The sequence below is a fragment of the Hibiscus syriacus genome, unplaced genomic scaffold, assembly GCF_006381635.1.
Source record: "Hibiscus syriacus cultivar Baekdansim isolate YM2019G1 unplaced genomic scaffold, ASM638163v2 tig00111402_pilon, whole genome shotgun sequence".
NCBI classification, from domain to species: Eukaryota; Viridiplantae; Streptophyta; class Magnoliopsida; order Malvales; family Malvaceae; genus Hibiscus; species Hibiscus syriacus.
Window position 1 is genome coordinate 299314 of NW_024063082.1, and position 19240 is coordinate 318553.

Below are 19240 nucleotides of genomic sequence, written 5' to 3' on the forward strand. Positions count from 1 at the left end.
TATGATTTGAGAATTATAATTTGGGTTGAAATTTGAAGGTATAATTTCATATTTTTAAATTTATTTTTTATTATAATTTGATGTAGTTAATAAAATTTACGTCACATGAAAATAATAATAAAATTATATGCATGAAATTCAGTAAGTATATTAAAAAAATTAAAAGTAGAATATGGGAGAGATGATAGTTAAGTTACTAAATTTATAATTTACCCATTATATAAATGTGTTTAACATTCACCAAAATCTACATCTTAACATGAGATCATCATCTTATTCTATAAAAGGAACTTTTTGTACAAATTAAAAAATGAACACCGGCTGATGTAATTGCAGCATAAAGTCGTATTGTTTTACCAAAATATTAATGCCATAGAATATGTATACTGAAATATTAACTGCAATACGCATTATTCCATGCAATCCTAATATTTGATAACCTCTAATTCATAAGGTATGGCAGCAACTCATATATGTACATGCAAAACATACAAGTCCACCGCCATCAATACATAAACCATCCGTAACCCCCGTCCAGCCCCCTACATGCAAGCAAGAATACTATATACGTTCATATCCGTCTCTACTAATATATATATAAATAAAAGTTCCATTTTTTTTTTTTTTGCTTTCTTCTATTGCTGCTTCCGTGATGACCACAAGTTTGTTATCATAGTCTGCCATGGTTGCCTAGGTCCTAGGGCTTTCTGGAAATTATCACAGGCACAAAATTGGGCTGGGGAAGGGGCATTGCATCACATTATATAATTCCTCCAAGCAGCAACCTTTCCAACTATCTGCTTACACAAATTCAACATTATTCAAATCGTTGATTTCTTACATCGTAAAAGCCAGACAAGAAGTTCCAAAGGTAACCAATTAGAAGCCCCCGAATGACAATGCTGCTAGTATAGAACAGCAAATGAGATTCAGAAACTCAATGAATGGAATTCATGGATATATGAACACTACCGGTTATGTCATCAGATGACATTATTCACAGTTGAACATTTATTCATGCTTACCAACCATGGCACCTTACTGGCACAATAGCTTTTTAATAGCTTAAGTAATACATCAAAACGAGAAGGCTAAAAGAGATGCATATAGAAAATATAAACACCCAAAAGTTTGCACATATAAATAGAGCAAAGGCAACTTACCTCCTAATGTGCAAATCAAAACATTCCATGATTTCTTCTTCCAGCATCAATATCTAAAAAAATTTAGATCTTGTAGGGAAAAAGCAGAAGTGTATTTCATTCAAACAACTTGAGATGAAATATTTGACGTCAGTAGTGTTCCCCGAAATCCTTCTTCCATATTTTCAACATTCATTTTCTGGTCAGAAAGCTCATCTGATCACCCCAAAAGGATAAGCAAACAATGAATCCATTAAAAGAATACTTGGGTGATAAAGCTAAAAGCATTAAAACAGAAATCAGTTTCACTAATTACTTCCAAATCACATCCAACCGGGCAAAAACGAAAATTGAAGTTACCAGCAATATCTCGATCTTCATGGATTTCAGAATCTTTCACCCAAAGCTTATCTCCAGGAAATATATTCATGTCAGCAAGAGTAGCAGTTTCCTGATCAATTATTCGAGATCCTTTGTGAAGTATTTGATTTTCCTTAACAACCTAAATATAGTGATTGTCAATAAAGCTGCTACTGAAATAAAACCTATTTTCCTACGACAACAAATGCTCATTGCAAATGCAACAAAAAAAAAAGACAACAGCAGCAATATCTCAATCAGGAAGACAATCAAGCAAACCTTGTCAAAATGGATATAAATAAGAAATTTTCTACAGCCACACTTTCATACGAAGATTGATATTTGGTCCAAAGAAAAACAAAGATTGGTATTAAACCCAAATTAGTGGCAGGGTCAAGCCAAAGCATATGTAACAAACTCCAGGAAAAACTTTATTTTCCACATTTAATCATAATTTTCCATGTAAGTGATTTAAAATTCCACAAAACTAATTCATAATGATTGAGCAATTCAGGAAATTAATGTTGCTTTGAAAGATAACCTTCTAATAACTTATAAGTAAAAAACATACCGTACTAAGAGTGGCAAGAATTTGAGATAAATGCAATGATATAAATGGTTTGTATAAATCAATAATTAATATTTTATTCAACTCAACAACAATACTTCATCAAAAGTAACGTGTTACGCAAGAAAACTGTAGGGAAAAAATGGTTCATAGGCAGAGACAAGATTGTCAGCCCCAAATAAAGAAGTCTGAATCGTGAGACATGAAGTTCTAGACAGAAAAAGAGGAATACATGTTCATAGTTCTGCAATATAAAGATGCTAATTAGTTAAGGAAAAGAACAAAAAACAAGGACAAGTTTTAGAAAAACCTTATAGTTAAATACCACAAACTTATCATTGCTTACCCCAAGTGATTCCCATATCATCATTTTCAACTGGTATAATGATGTAGTTGCAGAAACTTTTAAATTTACTAGATTTTCACTGTTTTTCCTCCGAGAGCGCTTGGAGGCTCGTCGATCAGGCTCAGAGGACTGGGATGCTTGTAAGATTGATTTTGGAGCTTCTTTTCCACGTACGAGATAAACATAAATTTCTTCATCAGCATAGTGAAGCTTTTCCATCAGCTCACAGCTCTCTCTTTCTCCAATGCACTCCTCACACACCTGGAAAATATCAAGACAAGTCATTCAAACTTACAAATATAAGTTCTGGTGGCCGAAAATGCAACCATGTTTAGGACAATAAATCATTCCCCAGATTTGATGCAAGTAAATATGAAAAATCTTTAAGCACTATGTACATTCCTTTCTGTGAAAATGTCTTGCCAACCAGGACCAGCATATCATAACTTGCCCCACCCACAGGGGCAAGTTATCATACAAAAAAAATGAGGTTGCGAAGTCCTCCCAAATCTCAAGTTCCATAACTTCAGAGATCCCTCTGAATGTTCAATTCCTATGAGCAACAAATCATTCTTGCCCTTGAAATTATGAGTAACCTATAACCGGAAGATGAAAAAGCAAATATTTCCTTCCTCCACCATCTATAATTGTATTCTCTAATGTCTCTACAAAAAAAACTAACCTGTTTATTCAAAGAAAAATAAATGATTAATATACATAGCATTGTCTCTTCCTATAGTTTTTTCGAGTTCTTCAAATTTGCATCTTTCTTCCATGAAGAAAGAAAATCGATCCTGCATAGCTCAGGATGTTCACATCACATTTCAGTACAGAAAGTTAACAACACCAGCAACAAACACTTATAGCCACCAACACAAGAAAAGTAACTATTTCCGTGTCAACTATATTATTCGCTAAATATAATCAATTTAACTCCCAGAAAAGAAAAAAAAAACAATGTTCATAAGTTCTAAAACAAAATAAGCTACATGAATCACAGAACAGGAAGAAAATTTCAGTATTACCTCCGGGCAGGTCCTAATTACTGGTTGTTTCGACTCAATCTCATTATTGACTTCATTTGAAAGATTAAGCTGCTGCTCACAAGTTGGCATGTCCCCACAGCATCCAGCCAAATCATTACTGTGCTCAATCATAGCAGATATACCATTCTCCTTAGTACCACCCCATTCTTCACAAAAGCATTCCCAGTCATGCTCAGTTATAATGGTCAACCTATCTGTCTAAAATCCAAAGATGAGAAACTTGAAATTTTGAACTAATATTTTAGATGAAGTAAATTGGATACTGCAATATATATATGTAAGTATATGTATAAAATTAAAATCAATTATAATAATGAAATAGTAAATAGCACTAGCAGGTATCATTATCTTCAGAATCAACCAAATGATTGTGTTCCAAATATATATATATGCTTACAGAAGAATCCTTCTGGAAAAAGGAACCACGTTTGTAAGCCACTTTAGGTGACCTCTCCAGAAGGCGTAAATGCTGGTGAAACAAACGAATAAGAAGGATTAATAAAATAAAACAAATGAAAAGACCACAAGCTGAAAGCAATACAAGCCATAATCTACAGACCAAAATTTTAACTTCTGACAGCAAATTCCTCACCATAAGGGCTAAAAGTCAATTTTAGTTATGAAGTGGTTGTTGGCCCATTCATTAGTTCAATATTTCAGAAATATTCTTTAACTAACTACTGCAGAAAAGTATCATTATCAAATAAACAGAAAGCAGCAGAATGCACATCAAGAAAGGTTGGTTACTTCCCCCACCAAACCAAACCAACACTGTTTAATCCCAATATATTCGGGGTTGGCTAAAAATTAAGCATGAGATGAGAGGAGGCTCGAACTACAATGGTAAATAAAAACCGACCCTACTCCTAGGCAGGAAAAAAATTAATCGCTGATGGCGCTAGACTATATCTAAAGAGTTAATAGAAAAGTTGCGAGTGACCTTTTCACATTTAAGCAAATTAATGATGCCATCAAGAATTTCAGATTCCATTGATGAATTATGTTTGCTGCTTGTAGAGATGTAGCTCCTCCATTTTGAGAGCCAAGAAGAAGGCAGCAAATAGTACTTGCAGTTTGAAGACAGCGGAATGCTCTTGCCCATGGCTAATTTTTCATGGTTTTGACGCTGTTTAAGCTTCATTTCTCTGCAGCATGAACAACGAAGTCAATCAACCATGAGCATATTAGCAAATAGCAACGAATTACAAATGAGAACTCAGTTCAGATAACCTTCTAAAATCCTCCAAGCATGCAACTTCTGAAAGTGCATTGCTGCACTCAGGACAATCTTCAGCGTCGGAAGGAAATGTTGGACAACCTGATCGATCATCAGGTTTGACTGTAACTGCATCCTCATAAAAGAAGAGCCATAACTTCTCAGGAACCAACAAGCGTTTGGCACCAGCAGCTTGCTCTGGCATCAGGTGCCCATGAGAACACCTAATAGACATCGTTGGTCCAGCATCAGCTTCACTAGGCGCATCAAGATTTTTTCTTTTCACCCACTGTTGCAACCTACAAGTACAAAATGTTCAGCATCACTATAAAAGTGAAACCAAAAAGCTAAAAGGTAGAGTTTTTCTTTTTCCTACAACCATCAGATGAAGGATAAGAAGAACAGGACACTAACCCATGATAATCTAATGCAGCCAGGCTAGGTAATCAGAGCGGCAAAGATTATTTAAAGTGGAAATAAAATGGAAATGGCTGTAGTCATACCATGCCTTAGAAACATAGTAGGCTCCATCTTCGCACTTGGCTGAAAGTACATCGTCTGCAATCTCTTTCATCAATTTTCTTCGATCCCTATAGCCGTCAGCACAAACAACTGTATGTGCCACATCAATAAGGCAGTCCATGCAGTAGTCGTCTTTGGAAAATGTTGGTCCCCCATTGTACTGCTTTGCACAAGCACCATCAAAATGAATCATATGTGATTGACATCACACCTTAGAGGCAATCAAGAGATCAAAATGGGAAACCAATAGTATCTACGTATGTACAAAAATGATTGCATAACAATTATTAATTTTACAATTTGACAAAAGATAAAATTATAAGTTACATTTGCAGCAATAACAGGAGATAGTTATTATTATAATCGCTATATAGCAATGGAGGGCACTAGAAAAGCATGCAAAGCTTGCATCAATTTTCTGCTCTTCCAGTAAATTGTATATCACGGAAAGCATCAATTACAGGATCGTTATGAATATCAAAATACATAATATAAGTTAATTGGCAATCTAACTAAAAATGAAGGTATTGAAATAAGAACTTCTATGAATAAACTAGACTCCATTTTATCAGAAATTTAACCAAACAACAAAGAAAAAAAAGGCAGGTATCAATGTGTAATCAACAATTAAAAGTAAATAACAGTTGACGGCTTAAGCAAAAAAGTTAAGATGATTACAATGAAGCTACCTTAGAGAACAATTTCGTCCAGGCTTCAGTTGACAACCGCTTCACAGAGCCAGCTTTGGAGATTGGTAATTTTCCATGAGAACATTGGATAGATGCATTATTTATAACACTGCACGACATCAACAACCAGCAAATTATAAAATTACAAAATATCAGCAAAGAAAACTAAATTCAGAAATAAAATTACAAACTTAAGTAAGATCACTAGTACACATTTGTCCACACCTTAGAGGACAATTATTTAAATCCACCCATGCATGAGCAAATTATAAGGCCAGATTCAAATAAAACGCAGCACTATACTTACGGTGGAGAAATATTATCAGCCCATTGATGAAGCCAATCTGTGGAAATCCAATAGAATGGTTCTTCAACAGAATGAACAGGAGCTTCATATAGCACTGATCTCACTTCCTCTCTACTTGCTGTTAAGTGTTCTAGTTCTCTTTTCTTTTTCAATTTGAATTGTTCACAAGCATCAACATATAATGAATTCAAGTTTGCTATCTCCTCACAAAGATGAGATGGAAGCGAAATTCCATCATGTAAGACAACTGCATCACCTTCTCTTTCCATGGTGCTGCCACCATTCTTCTTAGCACAACTAAGATTGTACATTAGCATGTAGGCATCGGTAGATGAAAACATCTCTACATGGCTCCCACCACTAAATTCTTCATGTTGCGGCTTAACGGGATCCAAATGATTTCCATTGGCAGTGCCATCCACTCCTATGCAAGACGAATGAACTGGACCGGTTCGATCAGATTTAGTATTGGAAGTTGAAGAGCCTTCTCCAAATGGATGATGACCCAAGTTTGAGACATTTTCATCATCAAACTCCCACCACTTCCCTGTATTCTCATCCTTAATATGAGCTATGTAGTGGCCGCTGTTTGTGGCAGTTCCTTTGTGAATAAGAACTGCTGACAAGTCGTATATTAACTCCACTCGAGAAGGCTTTGACAACCTCTCCCGCATATCTAGCTTTCCAGGAAAAGAGAACACAGAAGTGATCTTCTTCTTTGATGTAGTCTACTGACACATTGAAGCACAGAAAATATTATAAGTGTTATGACTGTTTGATGAAGCATGTTATTGACAGGAGCTTCTACTACAGACAACACAAAATGGAATTGTCTGTGCATTCAAAGGTTACAATAAAAAGAAGAGGATCTACTAATCTATAATTATAAAATGTTAAAGTAAAGAGCAAACTGATACCAAATACACCATCAATTACCTTTTGAAGGAAATCATAGCGCTTAAGTTGGAAATTAAGCACATCAGGCAGTGTACGCAGCTTGATACTGCGAGAAGCATCAACTCTTGTGTTACATGACTCACAAAAATATTGGTTATCGCCATGCAGCTCTTCGATGCTCAGGTAATCGGTTAAACTCTCGTCTAGTGTTTTCAGGCCCTTGACATTCAACTCAAGCTCATAAAAATCTTCCATATTTAAAGAAGCTTCAGAATCTTTGCCACATTTTGAGCACCTATCAAAGCAGGACAATACCAATACATGAAACAAATTTGTCTACCTCAGATTTAGATACATCCATAAGATTAATCACAAGCTTACAGTATCAAATGCCATAGGCAGGAAGACCATATATATATTCATTCAAAGGTGTAAGAAAATAAATGACTGATTAAGGTAAAATGCATACCTCAATACAAATTATTAACACCGAAACAACCAAGACATAAACAAATAACCTCACTATGGAAAGTGAATGCAACTACATTAATGAAATGTTTAGAAGGTAACTGCTATAATAAAGGGAGGTTGTAAATAGTACATGATTGATAAAGATTGCTGATTCATGGACCTCATATAAACTGCTAACCCAAGCATGACAAAGACTTAGATTAAAGCAAGTTCACATTGAAATAATTTTTTGAAATAAAGTAACAACAAGAGCATTTATAGAAACTTAAATAAACCTTAATTATATTTTAGAACAGGGATTCTCAAACAGCATAAAATCAGTTTGATCTAAAACTCACATGGAGGCAGAGTCTACCTAATGCACAAATGTATGCGAGTAAAAGTATTAAATGGCATACAATATCTCTTAAAAACGTCATACATATAGTGCAAACTAAAGTCTTTCCCCATATTGAAGAGTGGGTTTTCTTAACCTCTCATATATGAGGATCATACAAGCCTCCAAAACATATCAAACCAAGTGAAAGGAAGAAAAGTAACAACAATGCCAGAGGGATATAGAAAATTGTAATTTGCAAACTAGCAATGATGAAACCAATCTTACGTTGTAACATGTGATACACTTCCTCGAAAGAGATCTTGAACAATTGTCCTTGCCTTTAGAACTTTAGAATCACTTAGACATCGCTCAAGCAAAGAAAAAAGTAAGGTCAGAAATTCATGACTATCTTGTTGAACTCCATTATCTAACTCAAGTGTTTTTATAAATGGGGCAGAGTCGATGAAAGCCATTCTACTAGCATGCAGTTGCGCAAAAAGTCGTGCAAGTTGATCTACGACAGGGTGTTGAATCAAAACATCAGGCTCAACAGAGAAAACACCTTGTCGAAATGATTTGTTCATGTACAGGCACTGTAGAATGCTGTTAGCATAGCATGTTGCACCCAGATTTGTAAGACCTGCAGGTGAATGAGCAGAAGCACGGAGATCTTTACATGGATCTGGACCAAGAGTTTGGATAATATCTGACATTTTCTGCCATAAGCCAGTTTTCCTACTTCCATTTGGAGGTGGAGTCAACCCACAAAAACAATTAGGGTTGTCCTTAGTATTCACACGACAGCCCTGACAAACCGGTTTTGTGATCATGTACAGTTGATTTACATCATCATCAGTTATTTCACCAGTCAGATGAATTTTCCTGCACAAGGTGAACAACAATTCAAAAAGAACACCAATTTAAAGCTTAGCAACTCCTCACACGCCCCTGTGGGGGGAAAATAAGTAAAATAATGCTTACTCTTGAATAGATAACAGCTAGTACCTTAATATTTCAGTAGTTGTATCATCATTCTCCACCTGTCTCTGTCTTTTATTTTTACTTCGGGTTGCTGGTCGGCTCATTTTATCATTGACCGACCCTGATGTGGACACAGCAAAGAGACATTTGTCATATAATGATGTTGACGGAAAAAGGCAAATTTGCAAGTTTAAATGTCAAGAGCCGATATTTAGAAGCAGCCAGCAGAACATTTATTAGCAAAATAAGGAACAGTTTCGCGGCCGCTATTTCATCATCCGCCACCGCTAAAGACATCTATAGCGATATGAACAAATTCCACGTCAATAGCGGCGGATCACGGCCGCAGATGACAGTGTAACTAAAAAATCAAATATATCAGAGTGATGCGGAGACATAAACCGGATAATACAACCGAGTCACAACTCAAAATCCCATGAATCAAGTGGAAAACTACATGTTTAGGGTTTTGAAAATTACCTCGTTTAACTTTCTGTTCTTTGGTTTGGTCTGCCGGAAACCTCAATGCGATAGAAGGCTATGGTTAGGGATGAGAGGAGGAGTAAGGTAAAAAGAAAGACGAAATTGGGACAGAGCGGCGGTGAGAGGCTTCTTTGGCGGGGATGTAAAGAGAGTCGGTCGGGAAATTTTCAAGGAAACTAGAATTATTTCCACACATCCGTTGGAGTTTTTTCTTTAAAAAATGATGTTTAATTTATAATATTATTATTTTGATAAAATAATAATATCATGAAAATTAAATTTATATTTTTTGTTTAAGATTAAATATTTTTCTCTGTTATGAATCGTTTAATACATATCCTAAATGAGTGAAATTCGATATTTGTGCATACATACGAAGTTTGAAAACATGTGGTTAAAAGAAAATTCGTTTGGTTTACAGAATTTAAGATTATCAGTGGGAATAAAAGATTACATGGAATAAGATTACTATGAATGTTGTATTTTGTGTTTAGTTGGTTTAGCAGGAATGTAAAATTATCGTGTTTGGTTAAAGTAATAAAAGATTATTAGAATGTATATTTAATTAAATTATCTTTATTATATATTTATTTTTTTAACAAATTGAAAAAAATTTTATATATTTTCTTTAAAAAAAATTAAATTCATAAAATTTATATAATTTTTTTACAAAATTAAAAATATAAAAAAGTTGAATGAAAGGGTAAAATTTTATTTTAACCCCTGAATTTCATATAAAATTTTAATTATAGATTTTTTTATAAATCTAAAATAATTTAAGGATAAATTTATAATTTAACATTCGTAGAATTTTTATTATTCAATGACCGAAGAAATATATTTTTGAAAAAAAAATTAAGGGCATTTTAGTCCAATACGTCGGTAATCCAACAATACATAAGGGAAATGGGTAATAACATTCTCAGTAATATACCCAAAACAATCTACTATTGGTAATAAAACATTATCGGGAATGAGATTCCCGGCCAACCAAACGGGAGAATGTGGATTCTGTTCCTATGGAAATTCCACATTCCCCGAACCAAACAGCCCCCGAACCAAACAACCCCTCAAAAGTAAAATACAATCTGATAAGGAGTTTTTTGTTTTTAATTTACCGTCTTCAAAAATTCTTCTCTTTTCGAACGCTGATACGAAAAGAATTTTTTTCTCTAGAGGCTTCAAAATGTCCCAAGCTCTGCTCTTTTCAGTAACTCCCTTTGTAACCAAAAATTTAAATTTTCTTTCTATTTTATATCTTTTAGTTTTATGTTATTTTGCAATATCAAGACCTCTTATCTTAATAAGTTGAGTATCAATGAACATTGCTCGACCCTGTCCATTTTCATTTATTCACTTGTTTACCTTTTCATTTTTTTAGAGTTCTTTTTTTTATTCACCATCTTATTTTGACCATTTTAGGTAGATTTTTTGGATTGTTCTATTAAATTTTCTCTCGTCAACGTCAGTTAAATTCTTCTTGAGAGTCATTTATGTCGGAGACAATATTTACCTTTCATAGATAAAGATTTCAAAACATCCTTATTCTTTTCATTTTTATATATTTTTTTCGTTTGTGTTTATTTATCTTCTAATATCGATGATTCATAATGGTCAAGGATGTTGGATTTGCATCTAGTGTCTAGTTTTGGTGTGGTTTGTGATGGAAATATGGACTGTAAAATCACATCGTTAGCACTGTTTGAAAAAAATAAATAATAATTCAAAATTCGTAATTGAAAACCGTGTTGTGATAAAAAAAATCACTGCCTTAGAAACGAATTCGCGTCGATGTGTGTAATCGCTCTAATAGGCGGATCGTTCTCCGAGATTAACACGATCACTCCAAATTTCGTACACCCGAAATTGGAGTGGACTGTTGGCGGTATAACACTTTTGATTGGAAAGTATAGAGAGAACAACTTTAAAAACACTAAGGGAGTAAATAGTGAGTTATGAAGTGAGTTGAAAAGTTGAATCCAACTCTCTATTTATAAGCTAGAAATAAGAGTATAATTGTCCAACAAAAAATCATATTATTATCTTATTTTAATTATGGAATTAAATCCTATTATAACTAATGAAACGTCCTGATGAATCTCCTGAAATTAAATCATGTAACTCCTTATATTAACATCTTGTCTCTCAGTTAATTAATCAGTCCTCAACATCTTATAAATATCATATGAAATCTTTCACATTTTCATTTGTTCCTTCAGAGAAAAATTCCACATGAATTTTCTCTAAAAATATAGTATTCTCACGGACCGAGCCAAGACGAGACAGATGGATGGCGGTGGCGGCAGTGCACGAGAGTTCTTCTTGTTCTCTATCACTCAACAAGGGAGTGGAGAATGCAAGCCTTAAATACCTATTCATAATAGTGTTTCCAACTCTATCTGAGATTGAGCATTACCAACATTCCCCCACTAATGCGAAATAATTCTTCTGAAACTCGAAAACTATCATTCCAGAATAGCAATATCGAGATTAGTTGTTTAAGAACTAGTGAATGTATCTTGAACTAGTACATAGAGATGATGAGTAATCATTCTCTTAGTTAAGTGAAACTAGTCTTGAACTTTCTAAGATAAGGGTAAACTCATAACACACAACTAATCACTTCATCCACCTGAGTCCTCGATGTGTAAGATATATATACAAAAGTATATATTTGACTATCTTACATCATGATTCTAGTAAGTGTGCTAGTAAAACAACCCAACATTTTTCATAGAAAGCGGCTAACCCTTCTCACTTACATAGGTTATTTCATCATGTTTATCTCGAAATAAACCACTTTTAACATGGCTATAAAATAATTAAGAGCTTTTATAATAACTCAACCTCATAAAGGGTATGGTGACTTTCTTCAAGTTTATTATTAATGAATCATCCAAACTTTGGGATAAGAAGTCATTAAGAATAAACATTCAACCTCATAAATTGGTAAATTCAATAAGTGTTTCTCACTAGGACCATCAAATTATTGGATTTGAATTTATTAAGAGTTTGATAAACTCAACTTGTATGTCAGTAAGTTCATTTTGTCCTTCTCATTTAGGACTACCCACTTTCTCTGGGTTATGAACTTAGGTTGTGTTTGTTTGGTTCTTAATTGAATCGTTCAGATCTGAACGCTGAATCGGTCCGATTCAGCGCGTTTGGTTCGCATAAAATTATGGGTCTGAATGATTTAGAGTTACTGACCGGTTCAGAGTCTAAAATTATGCTTAATCATTCAGATGATCGCTAATACCCTTTTTCTCCCTCTCTCTCTTTATCGTTTACATTCGCTCATCAGCAACAGTTAATCTTCCCACTCTTTCTCGAGGTAATATGAACTATGCTTTCCTTTTGGACTTTGTTTTTAATCGTCTCAGTCATTGGTTTTTCTCTCTTCTTCCGTTCTGAAATTTTGAGCTGAATTTTCCATTGTTTGATATATTTCTTTGGCTACTCTGTTTGACTATTTTTCCCCTTTTCTTTTTAGGGATTTGGTTTAGTTCATGTTTTGACAATCCCTTTGCTTGTCGCTGGTTCTCAACAATCCCGTTTCTAAGGTAATGTTCTCTTTAGTCTCTTGAATTCTTCTTGAAAGGAAAAAATGAACTTTAACTAAAGACTGATCATTTTCTCTTAGTTGAGACATTGACGCCGGTACATGTCCAACAAATCTTGTGATTGGTCTCTGTTCTCGGCATTGCTATTTGCGTGATATAATTATATAATTGAATATTTCTCGTACCTTAATAGACCATATAAAGAATATAACTTTGAAGTTTACATATCTTCTACATGAATAAGGGAATTTACCTTCATCTTCGATCATCCCTATACATTTTGCACTCGAAATACCCTCCAAACAAAAGCCTTTCCTCTGTTATAAACTTCAGAAGTTTCCTATCAATTCTTAATTGCATGCTTCTATGCTTCCCTACATTTGGAACAATGGTGAATTAGTAAAGCTCCCTCTATTCTCACATTTTGGACAACTTACCTTCACTGTTTTGCATCTCTCTCATTCTCAGCTGATTGGGTGATATTTAAACTCATTTTGTACCTCAACAAATGATATTTTTGTATACTTTCTCGTTTTCAAATACTTCATTAACTTTTGATTAGCATCATTCTTTTCCCCTTCGAATGTTATTCCATTCACGCAACAAGTTGCTCTGATAAATAACATCTTGAACCATGCTTGTTGTAGAGAGAAAAATCCTAAAAGAGATTGGAGAATACCCCTATCCTAGTCACTAGAAGTCTAGAACCAGCACTATCCTCAACACCTTTGTATTGGTAGAAGTTCAAACATGCTAGATATGAAGAAATGGGTTTGATGAATTTGGGATCTCTCTATTTGTATAAATGCTTAGTTTTGATGAATTGTCGGGTTTTTTTATCATGCATACTGTAATAAATTCCATCAGTAGCAAGAAAATCCATTTAAAAAAAAAAACTTCGGTAACTGAAATAACACGCCCAAGTTATATCGCTTCGATTTGATTGCTTTAGATAAATGATTTTGATCTGGTCAGTTATCTATTAGTAATGTCAGTTAAGTCAATTTACATGAAAAAATCGACTGAACTAATTGATTAAACTGATTGCTCCTCCCTGCTAATTAGTTTATCAAAGTTCAATCCGGTACTATGTTGAATGTTATCTTTTATATTTCAATTTTGGGTTTATTAATTTATGCAACTTGAATGACATAGCTGTCGTTTGCTTGCGGCCAACTTCAACCATTTGTTGGTCATTTGCTCTCCTTCCGCTCATTTCTGCCAACTGTCGGTTGCTACAACTACTGCCCTTTGGCCTTTGCTTCCGTTTTTCTGCTCAATGCTCATTGCTACTGGTGTTTAGGTACACATGGATTTCTCTCCTTCTTTTGATATTAAGCATTGTTTTGTACCAAATGCCGTTGATATAAGCCAAGGGAAAGATATCAAACTTATATGTAAAAAGGACATATATATTGTGAGTGCAATAAGTTCCATTGCAAAATAAGGGAGAAAAATTGGTATAATCCTGGAATTTTAGGTTCAGTGAATAAATTTGTCTGCTCGTTAATAACTAATTTTATTCCAGTGTAGTAACCAATTGACTAAAGCGTCAGTTTTTTAGACTATAAATTAATAGCCTAAATATGTTATTAGACCATAGAATTAATAGACCAATGGATATATGGAGTTATGGTCCTCTAAATATAAGAAAAAACAATAGAATCAAGTTGTATATGTTGTTAGTTCACCAATTGATATATTAGATATGTGTTTTTTTGATGATGTCTTTTATATTTTGTTTCGACTAGGTGCTATATGGATTTAAATGACGAGGAGGTGTTTCTAATCATTATATGGTGGTTTTGGATGGTAAGTACATCACCAAGAGTTGAAAGAATTCGAGACAATAATTCAACATTGACTGGACATGCATATACACAAGAATTGTTATTTGGGTCGAATACATAATGTCATGAATTAATGTGTCTATCTCGTGATGCATATATACTGTTATGTAACCATTTTAAACAAAGAAATTGGTTGCAAAATAGTAGGATGATAACCGTGGAAGAGAAAATGGTTATATTTATAACAATTATATGCCATAATGAACGTTTTCGAATGGTTAAAAGGAGATTCCAACACTCCACACAAACCATTCATAAATGCTTTCATGAGGTACGTCGTGCAATGATAAAATTCGCAAGAGAAATAATAGTTCCAACATCACAAGAAACAACACTGAATATGACGCAAAGACAAAAACACCTACGAGAAATATTTTCGGTATGTTTTTTTATATATTTTTTGTTATCACCCAAAAAATAATGTTTCAGTTTCTTATCATTTATGTTCTTCAATAAAGGGTGCAGTAGGTGCACTATATGGAACACTCGTACATGCAGTAGTACCTATCGATCAATAATCTCGTTATAGATGAAGAGGAAAAGGTGAATGTTATCAAAATGTCTTGACAATTTGTGATTTTGATATGATATTCACATTTTTGTGGGCTGGATGGGAGGGCATAACACATGATTCTAGAGTTTTGATAGAAGTTGCATTTAATCCAAACTCAGGTTTTCCTTTTCCTCCACAAGGTATATATCATTTCTTTCTATCGTATTAAAATGTTTTAATTCATTACATTTATTTATAGTTTTTTGTAACAAAATTTTAATGTTTATATATAAATAACATATAAGTATTACCTTTGTGATGCTGCATATACCAACACACGTGGCTTTATGACTCCATATCGTAATATGAGGTATTGGCTAGTATATTTTCGACGTCAATGTGTCGTAACCAAGGAGGAAAGGTTCAATCATGCTCATGCACAACTTAGAAATGTTATAGAGCGTGCCTACGGAGTTCTGAAAGCAAGATTCCCAATCCTAAAGCAAATGGCTCCTTATCCTTTTCCAATACAACGAGACATAGTGATTGCATGTTTTACGGTCCATAATTTTATAAGAAAATGCAAAGTTTATGATCAATTATTTATGGATTTCGACGAGAACAACATGTTTGCTTCTGAAGAACAAGATAATGGAAACAAACAAGACGAGATAAATGGATTTGAATGGGGTCCTCAAGGCAATGAGTATATGGCTAATCTACGTGATCACATTGCTAATCAGTTGTTTTTAAATGCTTCAAATTAATATCTTTTTTTTGGGTTGATTTGTCTAGAACAAAAAAAATGCTTGTTATGTATTTTGTTTCATCAAAAATATAAACCACTCTTTTATGTCATTTCATGTCAGTAGATTTGTTTATTATGAATGTTGATAAATTGTCTAAAAATGTGTTTTTAAGTTACTTGATTTTATATTTTGTTATGATTGTTGATAATTTTGACAAAAAAGTGTTTTTATAAACATCAAAAAGTAAAATATTTTTTAGCATTTATTCACAAAGTAGAAACAAATATATTTTATTTTGGCACAAAATCATACAGAAGGGTAATATGGTCATTTTTTGTCATTTAGACAGGCCATTCAGATGTATTATCAAACAAATTTTCTATTCATAACTATATCATATAGAGCCTCTTAATCATTCAGACTGTTAAATCATTCAGTGTTAAACCATTCAGCTTTAACAAACAACCCCTTATTAAGAATATATATTCAGCCAAAGTCAGTAAAATCATCATGTCTTTCTCACTAAGACCACCCAAAACATAGGCTATGAATTTATTAAGAGCAATTAAACTCATCCTCATCATGTACATTATTCATCATAGGGATGGGTAGGAAGGAATGTATACTATGAGTATTTCCATGGTTTTGTTTGACCACATTGAACTTAGATAACTAAGTTAGGTATCCACCATGAATTCCTCAACCAATGGGCTTTAGACCCATCCCTATCGACGAATCTAGGACCAATTTTCTACTTAACCCTTTGGTAAGAGAATCTGTTAGGTTCAATTTCGACTTCACATACTCTAAAAAGAGCACTCTATTCTTTATTAAGTGTCTAATTGATTCATTTCTTATGTGAATATGTATTTTCTTACCATTGTAAGCTTGGTTCTTTGCCACATATATCACAGCTTGTGAATCACACAACAAAGAAACTGGATGAGTTGGTCTTCCCTATAATAGAATTTTTTCTAACAAACTTCTGAGTCAGTCGACTTCTTTCCCACCTAGGTCAAGAGCTATAAACTCTGACTCCATGGTAGAACGAGCAATACAAGTTTGCTTTGTTAATTTCGACGAGATTGTTGTTCCACCGAAAGTAAAAATATACCCTCTGATGTTCACCACTCAGTTTATGAGTATATATACCTCATCATTATCAGAAACCCAGTTGCCATCAAAATATCATTCCAATATCGCAGGATAGCCAACAAACTCAAGTTTCCAATCCATAGTACCCTTAAGATACTTCAGTAAGAGTCTAAGAGCAATCCAATGTTCACCACTCATATTATGAGTATATATACTTAATCTGCTCACAACATAAGCAATATCAGGTCGAGTATAGTTCATTAAGAACATTAAGTTTCCGATCAATTTAGCATATTCTATTTGGGAAATGTTACTTATTTTATTTTTAAAGAGATGTATGTTAGAGTCATAAGGAGATCGAACAGGGACGACGTCAAAACTGTCAAAATTCTTTAACAGTTTCTCAATACAATGTGTTTTATTTAAAGAAAAATCATTTTAAGTTTTGGTAACTTTAACTCCTAAGATTACATCGATTTCTCTCAAATTTGTCATCTCAAACTTAGTGGAAAAGAAACTTTTTATTTTGTTAACAGACTCAATGTTAGAACTGAAAATCAACATGTCACCAACATACAAACTTATGATGACACAATCAGTGTCAAACATCCTCAAATACGCACAAACATCCGAACCATTCACAACAAAACCAAAACTAAGTATAGTTTTATGAAATTTCTCGTATCACTGTTTAGAAGCCTATTTAAGTCCATAGAGTGACTTTTTAAGTCTAAATACTTTGCCTTCCATACTAGGTGATTCGAAACCTAGTGGTTACTCCATGTAGATCTCCTCATCTAGATCTCATTCAGAAATACAGTCTTAACATCCATTTGATATACCTGTAATTTGTAAATAGAGGCTAATGCAAATAATGCACGGATCGCTGAGATTTTCGTAATGGGAGAGTAAGTATCAAAGTAGTCTAAACCAAACTTTTGAGTGAGCCCTTTAATGACTAACATTCCCTTGTACTTTTGGATCGAACCATCTGGCCTCAGTTTCTTCCAGAAGACCTATTTGTTACAGATTGGTTTGAATCCCCTAAGCAAGTCAACTAATTCCCAAGTATGACTAGACATTATCGATTATAGTTCATCATTGATAATGCTTTTCCAGAAACTAGCATCGATAGACCTTATAACTTCTTCATAAGTTTTAGGATCCTCATGTAACAGAAATATTTGAGCTATATGATCATAAAGAGAGTCTAAATCATTTATATAATAAATAAATAAAGTAATAAAATCTTGTCCAAAAGAGGTTTCAACTCTTTGCATTTTAATTATTTTAAGCTCAAAAACATTTTTTTGAGAAGACCTAACAAGTATACTAGAAGAAGTGGTTGGAATATTTTCTATTTGTTTTTCGACATTTAGTCTTGATTTCTTTAAAGGAAAAATATTTTCAAATAAAACAACATCCCTTGACTCATAAATAGAATAATCTTGTAGAATCATGAATCTGTATACAACACTATTTGTAGCATACCCTATAAACATTATATCAACGATTTAGGTCCGATAGTGGATTTCTTAAATTTTGACAAACCCACTTTGGCCGGACACCCCCACACTTTTAGGTATTCTAGATTAGAAGCGCATCATTTCCACAACTCGTATGAGGTATAGTTTAATTTCTTATGAGGAACTCTATTCAAGATATGATTTGTCAATAGAATGGTTTCCCTCACATGTTATCAGATAACTCATAACTTATCAATAATGAAAGTCATCATCTCTTTTAAAGTTTTATTTTTCCTTTCAACTATATCGTTTTGTTAAGGAAAATAAGAGACTGAAGTTTCATGAATTATGTCATTCTTCTCACAAACCTCTTTTAAGAAATTAGATCCATATTCACCACCTCTATCATATCTAACCCGTTTAATTTTCCTATCTAACTTATTCTTAACTTCTACCTTATAAGAAAGAAGCTTTTAGCCTCATCATTAGTTATAAATAGATAAACTTTTGTGTATCTTGAATAATCATATACAAAAGTTATATAACAATGTTTTTTCCTTTACTTTCAGTGTTTCTAAAGTCTGCTAGATCAGAATGGATGAGTTCTAACAATTCAGTCTTTCTATTAGAAATAATCTTAAAGTGAGGTTTAGCATGCTTGGCTTCTACAAAAATTT

The 19240-nt window shown here is 33.5% G+C and overlaps 1 protein-coding gene across 3 annotated transcripts; it reads right to left on the reverse strand.

Moving 5' to 3' along the window:
- Positions 1 to 467: 467 nt before the first annotated feature.
- Positions 468 to 9520, reverse strand: LOC120161723 (ubiquitin carboxyl-terminal hydrolase 26-like). 3 transcript variants are annotated; one of them, XM_039171937.1, is made up of 15 exons: positions 9345 to 9520; positions 8889 to 8985; positions 8169 to 8765; positions 7133 to 7388; positions 6197 to 6924; positions 5890 to 6019; positions 5182 to 5360; positions 4693 to 4977; positions 4403 to 4607; positions 3860 to 3931; positions 3442 to 3660; positions 2417 to 2677; positions 1503 to 1644; positions 1176 to 1358; positions 468 to 815 (listed from the first exon to the last, which is right to left on the reverse strand). In XM_039171937.1, the coding sequence occupies exons 2-14, from the start codon at positions 8966 to 8968 to the stop codon at positions 1264 to 1266; spliced, it is 3249 nt and encodes a 1082-aa protein (XP_039027868.1). In that variant the 5' UTR covers positions 8969 to 8985; positions 9345 to 9520; the 3' UTR covers positions 468 to 815; positions 1176 to 1263. The 3 variants fall into 3 exon arrangements, with proteins under 3 accessions (XP_039027868.1, XP_039027867.1, XP_039027869.1); XM_039171936.1 differs by having other exon boundaries at positions 472 to 797; positions 1164 to 1358; XM_039171938.1 differs by having other exon boundaries at positions 478 to 797; positions 1164 to 1358; positions 5890 to 5998; positions 9345 to 9519.
- Positions 9521 to 19240: the final 9720 nt, after the last annotated feature.